The sequence below is a fragment of the Salmo salar genome, unplaced genomic scaffold (genome assembly GCF_905237065.1).
Source record: "Salmo salar unplaced genomic scaffold, Ssal_v3.1, whole genome shotgun sequence".
NCBI lineage: Eukaryota > Metazoa > Chordata > Actinopteri > Salmoniformes > Salmonidae > Salmo > Salmo salar.
In genome coordinates this window covers 137,501-147,500 of record NW_025548466.1, presented here as the reverse complement: position 1 = coordinate 147,500, position 10,000 = coordinate 137,501, and the positions used below count along the sequence as shown (strand labels likewise).

Below are 10,000 nucleotides of genomic sequence, written 5' to 3'. Positions count from 1 at the left end.
CTGGAGCTGACAGCAGGATTATGGTAGTACCCCTACCCCCTAACCCCTAACCCCCACCCCCTACCCCTAACCCCTAAACCCTACCCTAACCCCTACCTCTAACCCCTAACCCCTAAACCCTACCCTAACCCCTACCTCTAACCCCTAACCCCTAACCCCTAACCCTGGAGCTGACAGCAGGATCCGGGTAGTACCTCTAACCCCTACCCCCTAACCCCTACCCCCTATACCCTACCCTAACCCCTAACCCCTACCCCCTAACCCCCAACCCCTACCCCCTAAACTCTACCCTAACCCCTAACCCCTAACCTCTAACCCCTAACCCCTAATCCCTACCCTAACCCCTAAACCATACCCTAACCCATACCCTAATCCCTACCCTAACCCCTAAACCCTACCCTAACCCCTACCTCTAACCTCTAACCCCTAAACCCTACCCTAACCCTGGTGCTGACAGCAGGATCAGGGTAGTACCTCTAACCTCTGACCCTAAACCCTAATCCCTACCCTAACCATGGAGCTGACAGCAGGATCAGGGTAGTACCTCTAACCTCTAACCCCTAACCCTTGAACCCTACCCTAACCCCTAACACCTAACTCCTAGCCTAACCCCTAACCCCTAACCCCGAACCTAACCCCTACCCTAACCCCTAACCCCTACACTAACCCCTAACCCCTACCCTAATCCCTACCCTAACCCTTGTCCTACCCTAACCCCACCCCCTACCCTAACCCCTACCCTAAACCCTAACCCCTACCCTAACCCCTACCCTAACCCTTGACCCCTACCCTAACCCCTACCCTAACCCCTAACCCCTACCCCAACCCCTAACCCCTACCCTACCCCCTACCCTACCCCCTACCCTAACCCCTACCCCCTACCCTAATCCCTACCCTAACCCCTTCCCCTACCCCTACCCTACCCCTACCCTAACCCCTAACCCCTACCCCTACCCTACCCCTACCCTAACCCCTAACCCCTACCCTAACCCCTAACCCCAACCCTGAACCATACCCTAACCCTCTACCCCTACCCTAACCCTTGAACCCTACCCTAACCCCTAAACCCAACCCTAACCCCTACCCTTGACCCCTACACTAACCCTCGACCCCTACCCTAACCCTTGACCCTACCCTAACCCTTGACCCCTACCCTAACCCTTGACCCCTACCCTAACCCTTGACCCCTACACTAACCCTCGAGCTGACACCAGCATCAGGATACGACCTCTAACCCTAACCCCTAACCCTCGAGCTGACACCAGCATCAGGATACGACCTCTAACCAAATTGCAGATACTGAAAAGTTCAATCAGTCACTTGCATGAACACAGAAATGAGTTATTAGAACAGCACATAAATAGACCACAGAAATGAGTTATTAGAACAGCACATAAATAGACCACAGAAATGAGTTATTAGAACAGCACATAAATAGACCACAGAAATGAGTTATTAGAACAGCACATAAATAGACCACAGAAATGAGTTATTAGAACAGCTCAAGTATTACATCATCATCACACTCTTTTCACAATGCAGTGATCAATATCAGTATACAGTACAGGAAGGAGCACCATGTAGATGTACAGTAACCTCTAACCATCTCCCTCTCTCTCTCCATCTCTCTCCATCTCCCTCCCTCCGTCCCCATCTCTCAATATATATAATCTCTCCATCTCTCTCTCTCTCTCTCTCTCTCTCTCTCTCTCTCTCTCTCTCTCTCAATATATCTTAATCTCTCCATCTCTCTCCCTCTCTTTCTATCTCTCAATATATCTTCATCTCTCCATCTCTCTCCCTCTCCATCTCTCAATATATCTTCATCTCTCCATCTCTCTCCCTCTCTTTCTATCTCTCAATATATCTTCATCTCTCCATCTCTCTTCCTCTCTCTCTCTCTCTCTATCTCTCTCCCTTTCTCTCTCTCTATATCTCTCCCCCTCTCTCTCTCTGTCTCTCTCCCTCGCTCTCTCTATCTCTCCATCTCTCTCTCTCTCTCTCTCTCTCTCTCCACATCTCTCAATATATCTTAATCTCTCCATCTCTCTCTCTCTCTCTCTATCTCTCTCCCTTTCTCTCTCTCTATATCTCTCTCCCTCTCTCTCTCTCCCTCGCTCTCTCTATCTCTCCATCTCTCTCTCTCTCTCTCTCCACATCTCTCAATATATCTTAATCTCTCCATCTCTCTCTCTATCTCTCTCTCTCCCCATCTCTCCCCATCTCTCTCTCTATCCCTCCATCTCTCTCTCTCTCTCTCTCTCCCCATCTCTCTCTCTCTCTCTCTCTCCCCATCTCCCTCTCTCTCCCCATCTCTCTCTCCCTCTCCAGTACACATCAGCTCTGACCTATGATGCGGTCCAGGTTATGACCGAAGCGTTCCGGACACTCACCAAGCAACGGATCGATTTCAGTCGTCGTGGCAATAACGGGGACTGTCTGGCCAATCCGGCGGTGCCCTGGTCTCAAGGCATGGAGATAGAACGCGCCCTCAAACAGGTTACCATAGAAACAGCTGTTAGCTGTTAGGGTTTAGGGGTTTCAATGATCTTATGTGTATTGTGTAGTTTTATATGGATGAGGTAAAATACTGTGTGTGTGTGTGTGTGTGTGTGTGTGTGTGTGTGTGTGTGTGTGTGTGTGTGTGTGTGTGTGTGTGGTGTGGTGTGGTGTGTCTGTGTGTCTGTGTGGGTGTGGTGTGGTGTGGTGTGGTGTGTGTGTGTGGTGTGTGGTGTGGTGTGGTGTGGTGTGGTGTGTGGGTGTGGTGTGGTGTGGTGTGGTGTGTGTGTGTGTGGTGTGGTGTGTGTGTGGTGTGGTGTGTGGTGTGGTGTGGTGTGTCTGTGTGTGTGTGTGTGTGTGTGTGTGTGTGTGTGTGTGTGTGTGTGTGTGTGTGTGTAGGTGCGTGTGGATGGGCTGACAGGTAATATCCAGTTTGACCAGTACGGTAAAAGAGTCAACTACTCCGTCAACGTGATGGAACTGAAGAACACTGGACCAGTTAAGGTACAGCCAATCAGCATTTACCAGCACACTCACTTCCTTACAATGAGCCAATCAGCATTTACCAGCACAACTCACTTCCTTACAATGAGCCAATTAACATTCACCAGCCTATTCACTTCCTTACAATCAGTCAATCAGCAGGAGGGCCTGCTGTCCGGACCTCTGGCAGTCTCTATGGGGGGCCACAGGGTTCAATTCTCGGGCCGACTCTCTTCTCTGTATACATCAATGATGTCGCTCTTGCTGCGGGTGATTCTCTGATCCACCTCTACGCAGACGACACCATTCTGTAAACTTCTGGCCCTACTTTGGACACTGTGTTAACTAACCCTCCAGATGAGCTTCAATGCCATGCATCTCTCCTTCCGTGGCCTCCAACTGTTCTTAAACTCTGGTAAAACTAAATGCATGCTCTTCAACTGATCACTGCCCGCACTTGTCCGCCCATCCAGCATCACTACTCTGGACGGCTCTGACTTAGAATATGTGGACAACTACAAATACCTAGGTGTCTGGTTAGACTGTAAACTCTCCTTCCAGACGCACATTAAGCATCTCCAATCCAAAGTTAAATCTAGAATCGGCTTCCTATTTCGCAACAAAGCATCCTTCACTCATGCTGCCAAACATACCCTCGTAAAACTGACCATCCTACCGATCCTCGACTTCGGCGATATCATTTACAAAATAGCCTCCAACACTCTACTCAACAAGCTGGATGCAGTCTATCACAGTGCCATCCGTTTTGTCACCAAAGCCCCATATACTACCCACCACTGCGACCTGTACGCTCTCGTTGGCTGGCCTTTGCTTCATAATCGGCGCCAAACCCACTGGCTCCAGGTCATCTATAAGTCTCTGCTAGGTAAAGCTCCGCCTTATCTCAGCTCACTGGTCACGATAACAACACCCACCCGTAGCACTCGCTCCAGCAGGTATATCTCACTGGTCATCCCCAAAGCCAATTCCTACTTTGGCCGCCTTTCGTTCCAGTTCTCTGCTGCCAATGACTGGAACGAATAGCAAAAAAATAATACAAAGCAACAGAAAGTCCTGTTGTAGCGCACCTCTGAATTCCAGAAAGAAACTGCTGTATCTAAAGCCTCTTGGAAGTCAACCTGAGTTGGGGCTAGCTTGAACTGTGTTTCCACTGCCTCCAGAACAGAAATTATGTCATGTTGCTAGTTAGCCAATGTGACTGTGCAGCTTGCTTTGCTACAACTAGCTAGCTAGCAAGATGTTGAAGAAAGAATTTACCCTCACCATGCTGTAACTAATGTTACCCCGTACTACCCATGCCAGCTAGCCAAATGTTTAGCTTGCTAGATAGCTAAATGTTTAGCTTCATCGCTAGCATAACAAGAGAGTTAGCTAGCTTAATATCCAACCTTGCTTGCCATGGCCACAGCTAGCCAAATGTTTAGCTTGCTAGCTTGCTAAATGTTTAGCTTCATCGCTAGCATAACAAGAGAGTTAGCTAGCTTAATATCCAACCTTGCTTGCCATGGCCACAGCTAGCCAAATGTTTAACTTGCTAGCTAGCTAAACGGTTAGCGTCATCGCTAGCATAGCTAGCTAGATTCCTAACCTTACTTGCCTTGGGATTGGCTATTAGCTAGCAGGCTGACTAAACACATCAGAGGACAGGCTTTCAATCCCTGCTCGCTTATATTAGCTAGCTAGCGTGTTTCAACTCTGAATTGCAAGCTAACATTAGATGGCTGAATGTTGTCAAACTTGTATTGTGTAGTGCAAAAAATAAATTAAGGATTCAACTATGTTGGTAATTCTTGTCATGTCTGACTAGTGCAGTAGGATACTACTTGTCCATGTGCTAGCTAACAGCAACAAACCTAGAAGAGATAAACGTGAAAGCATCCAGCAGAGATTAGCTTCTCATTAGCTAGCTAACGTTAGCTATATTATAGTTATAAAGCATTATGTTTACTATTTTGAAATAACATATATTTCTTTGATTGTACATATGTCTTAGTAAGCAATCTCTTTGGCAACAAACTAACTTTTTGTCATAATATTTAGCTACCTAGCAAGCTTGCTTTGCAAATTTTAGCCTAGCTTAGCTAGCTTAGCTAGCTAGCATCGAGTTTAGGTGATAGAAACATGGCCGTAAAAACAGCTCTAGCTTAGTTTAGAAGAAAGACTGATGTTTGTTTTTATCCAGAGAGGTGGGCCCACAAGCATTTCTAAACCCAGACGCTCAACATCGCGAGACTTCTGGGAAGCTTGCAAAACAAACCAAACAGACCAGGCCAGACCAGGCCAGACCAGACCAGACCAGGTCAGACCAGACCAGGTCAGACCAGACCAGACCAGACCAGACCAGGTCAGACCAGACCAGACCAGACCAGACCAGACCAGACCAGGCCATGTCAGACCAGACCAGGCCAGGCCAGACCAGACCAGGCCAGACCAGACCAGACCAGGTCAGACCAGACCAGACCAGACCAGACCAGACCAGACCAGGCCATGTCAGACCAGACCAGGCCAGGCCAGACCAGACCAGGCCAGACCAGACCAGACCAGGCCATGTCAGACCAGACCAGACCAGACCAGACCAGACCAGACCAGGCCAGGTCAGACCAGACCAGACCAGGCCAGACCAGACCAGACCAGACCAGACCAGGCCAGGTCAGACCAGACCAGACCAGACCAGACCAGGCCATGTCAGACCAGACCAGACCAGACCAGGCCATGTCAGACCAGACCAGGCCAGGTCAGACCAGACCAGACCAGACCAGACCAGGCCATGTCAGACCAGACCAGACCAGACCAGGCCATGTCAGACCAGACCAGACCAGACAAAGACCAGACCAGACCAGGCCAGACCAGACCAGACCAGGCCAGACCAGGCCATGTCAGACCAGACCAGACCAGACCAGACCAGACCAGACCAGGCCAGACCAGACCAGGCCATGTCAGACCAGACCAGGTCAGACCAGGTCAGACCAGGCCAGACCAGGTCAGACCAGACCAGACCAGACCAGACCAGGCCATGTCAGACCAGACCAGACCAGACCAGACCAGACCAGACCAGACCAGACCAGACCAGGCCAGACCAGACCAGGCCATGTCAGACCAGACCAGACCAGACCAGACCAGACCAGACCAGGCCAGACCAGACCAGACCAGACCAGACCAGACCAGGCCAGACCAGACCAGGTCAGACCAGACCAGACCAGACCAGGCCAGGTCAGACCAGACCAGACCAGACCAGGCCATGTCAGACCAGACCAGGCCAGGCCAGACCAGACCAGGCCAGGCCAGACCAGACCAGACCAGACCAGACCAGGCCAGACCAGACCAGACCAGGGTTAGGGGTTTGAGAAGTCAATGAGAGAAGTGAAAAATTCTTTGTTAGTTGTTAATTTTCTCCAAATCTAAAGGCCCAACCCTGATTTGAGGCGAAATGTCTTCAGTAGCTGAACATGTCGTCACTCCAACCAACCTCGTTAGAGCGACAAACTGACACCTTTTCATTTCCCTCAAAAACTACTTTATATGGAAGTGCCTTTGATCTGACGCCCTGCACATGCTCAGTTCGGCTCCCCCCCATGAGCAAGCCGACGTCGCCATGACGTTGTGATTAGGGATTTCTATTGGAGAAGCAGTTTCTGCTCATCTTTGATAGGCCAATGCCCTTCCCTCCTATCAGAGGTCCAGCACCAACACACCTGATTCAGCTGCACATGCTATTGGTGATTAGTTGATTGGAACGACGCTGCAGGTTTACGTGTGTGTGTGTGTGTGTGTGTGTGTGTGTGTGTGTGTGTGTGTGTGTGTGTGTGCGCGCGTGTGTATGTGTGGCGTGTGTGTGTGTGTGAGGTGTGTGTGTGTGTGTGTGTGTGTGTGTGTGTGTGTGTGTGTGTGTGTGTGTGTGTGTGTGTGTGTGTGTGTGTGTGTGTGTGTCTGTGTGTGTGTGTGTGTGTGTGTTTTCAGATCGGCTACTGGAATGAAGTGGACAAGATGGTGGTGACTAAACTAGACATCTTCCCCAACGACACTAATGGGATGGAGAACAAGACTGTTATCGTCACAACTATCCTGGTAACGACGTGGGGGTGAAGGGGGGTGGGTGGTGAAGGGGGTGGGGGGTGAAGGGGGGTGAAGGGGGGTGAAGGGTGGTGGGTGGTGAAGGGGGGTGAAGGGGGGTGAAGGGGGTGGGTGGGGTGGGGGGGTGAAGGGGGTGAAGGGTGGTGGGTGGAGGGGGGTGAAGGGGGGTGAAGGGGGTGGGTGGGGGTGGGGGGGTGGGGGGTGGTGAAGGGGGGTGAAGGGTGGTGGGTGGTGAAGGGGGGTGGGTGGTGGATGGTGGTGAAGGGGGGTGGGGGATGAAGGGTGGTGAAGGGTGGTGGATGGTTGTTCAAATGACAAGAAAGATGGTCATCTTTAAAGACATCCTGGTAAAAGTGTGTGTGTGTGTGTGTGTGTGTGTGTGTGTGTGTGTGTGTGTGTGTGTGTGTGTGTGTGTGTGTCTGTGTGTGTGTGTGTGTGTGTGTTGCAGGAAGCCCCATACGTGATGCTAAAGAAGAATGCTGAGCTGTTCCTGGACAACGACCGTTACGAAGGCTACTGCGTGGATCTGGCAGCAGAGATCGCTAAGCACTGTGGGATACGCTACCAGCTAAGGATTGTGGGAGATGGAAAGTACGGGGCTCGAGACGCTGAAACCAAGATCTGGAACGGGATGGTCGGAGAGCTGGTGTACGGGGTAAGGACCCTGACCTCTAACCTTTGATCTCTGTTATTGTGAAACTAGTACCTGAGGACACAAGAACTAAGTAACTCTCTGCCTCCCCTCTCCCCCTCCTCCTCCTCCCCTCTCCCACTCCTCCCCTCCTCCCCTCTCCCCCCCTCTCCCTCTCCCCTCTCCCTCTCCCCCTCTCCCCCTCCTCCCCCTCCCCTCCTCCCCTCTCCCCCTCCTCCCCCCTCCCCTCTCCCCTCCTCTCCCCCTCCCCTCCTCCCCTCTCCCCCTCTCCCTCTCCCCTCCCCCCTCCCCTCCTCTCCCTCCTCCCCCTCTCCCCCTCCTCCCCCTCCTCCCTCCCCTCCTCTCCCCCTCCCCTCTCCCCCTCCTCCCCTCCTCCCCTCTCCCCCTCTCCCCCTCCTCCTCCTCCCCCTCCTCCCCTCTCCCCTCTCACCCTCCTCCCTCCCCCTCCTCCCCCTCCTCTCCCTCCTCCCCCTCTCTCCCCTCCTCCTCTCCCCCTCTCCCCCTCCTCCCCCTCCTCCCTCTCCCCCTCCTCCCCTCCCCCTCCTCTCCCTCCTCCTCCTCTCCCCCTCCTCCCCCTCCTCCCTCCCCCTCCTCCCCTCCTCTCCCTCCTCCCCCTCCTCCCCCTCCTCCTCTCCCCTCCTCCCCTCCTCCCCTCTCCCCTCCCCCTCTCCCCCTCCCCCCTCCTGCCCTCCCCCCTGTAGAAAGCAGATATAGCCGTTGCTCCTCTCACTATAACCCTGGTCCGAGAGGAGGTGATCGACTTCTCCAAGCCCTTCATGTCTCTGGGCATCTCCATCATGATCAAGAAACCCCAGAAGTCTAAACCCGGGGTGTTCTCCTTCCTGGACCCGTTGGCCTATGAGATCTGGATGTGTATAGTGTTTGCCTATATCGGTGTGAGCGTAGTTCTGTTCCTGGTGAGCCGGTTCAGCCCGTATGAATGGCACATGGAGGAGTATGAGGATGGCCAACTGCCCACCAGCGAATCCTCTAATGAGTTTGGGATCTTTAACTCTCTGTGGTTCTCTCTAGGAGCCTTTATGCAGCAAGGCTGCGATATCTCCCCAAGGTTGGTGTCCTGTTGCTAGGTAACGTGGCTCGCTGTGTTGGCAGCCCCCCCTTCCTCCTGGAGCTGGTGTGTATATGCTGACCTCACTTCCTGCCGCTTACGCTAACCCTGACCTCTGATCTCTAGCCGCTATCTTTAACCCCCGACCTCTGGCTTCTAGCTCTAATGCTAACTGAATCTAGCTGCTAGCCCTAATGCTAACTGATTCTAACTGCTAGCTCTAATCCTCACTGAATCTAGCTTCTAGTTCTAATGCTAACTGATAACAGCCATTAGCTCTAATGCTAACTCATTCTAGCTGCTAGCTCTAATGCTAACTGATTCTAGCTGCTACCCCTAATGCTAACTGATTCTAGCTGCTAGCTCTAATCCTCACTGAATCTAGCTTCTAGTTCTAATGCTAACTGATTCTAGCTGCTAGCTCTAATCCTCACTGAATCTAGCTTCTAGTTCTAATGCTAACTAATTATAGCCATTAGCCCTAATGCTAACTGATTCTAGCCATTAGCTCTAATGTTCACTGATTCTAGCTTCTAGCTCTAAACCTAACTGATTCTAGCTGCTAGCCCTAATGCTAACTGATAATAGCCATTAGCTCTAATGCTCACTGATTCTAGCCTCTAGATCTAATGCTAACTGATTCTAGCTGCTACCCGTAATGCTAACTGATTCTAGCTGCTACCCCTAATGCTAACTAATTATAGCCATTAGCTCTAATGCTCACTGATTCTAGCCTCTAGCCCTAATGCTAACTGATTCTAGCTGCTACCCCTAATGCTAACTGATAATAGCCATTAGCTCTAATGCTCACTGATTTTAGCCTCTAGCTCTAATGCTAACTGATTCTAGCTGCTACCCCTAATGCTAACTGATTCTAGCTGCTACCCCTAATGCTAACTGATTCTAGCCATTAGCGCTAATGCTCACTGATTCTAGCCTCTAGCTCTAATGCTCACTGATTTTAGCCTCTAGCTCTAATGCTAACTGATTCTAGCTGCTACCCCTAATGCTAACTGATTCTAGCCATTAGCGCTAATGCTCACTGATTCTAGCCTCTAGCTCTAATGCTCACTGATTTTAGCCTCTAGCTGTAATGCTAACTGATTCTAGCTGCTAGCTCTCCTAAACAACTTTCCCTGTGTCTCAGTCCAGACTACTGATCAGAAGAGAGGAGGTAGTTTAGGGTGTCAGAGTTGAGGGGTTTA

The 10,000-nt window shown here is 51.2% G+C and overlaps 1 protein-coding gene across 3 annotated transcripts in view; it reads left to right on the top strand.

The window, feature by feature from the left end:
• The window catches only part of LOC106596081 (glutamate receptor 2), a 108,164-nt gene that overhangs the window by 56,201 nt on the left and 41,963 nt on the right, over positions 1-10,000 (top strand). For all 3 annotated transcript variants that reach the window (XM_045712404.1, XM_045712405.1, XM_045712406.1), the window contains exons 7-11: positions 2,332-2,499; positions 2,899-3,003; positions 6,961-7,068; positions 7,523-7,729; positions 8,428-8,795. In XM_045712404.1, coding sequence (XP_045568360.1) covers positions 2,332-2,499; positions 2,899-3,003; positions 6,961-7,068; positions 7,523-7,729; positions 8,428-8,795 — 956 coding nt within the window. The remainder of the gene's footprint in view (positions 1-2,331; positions 2,500-2,898; positions 3,004-6,960; positions 7,069-7,522; positions 7,730-8,427; positions 8,796-10,000) is intronic.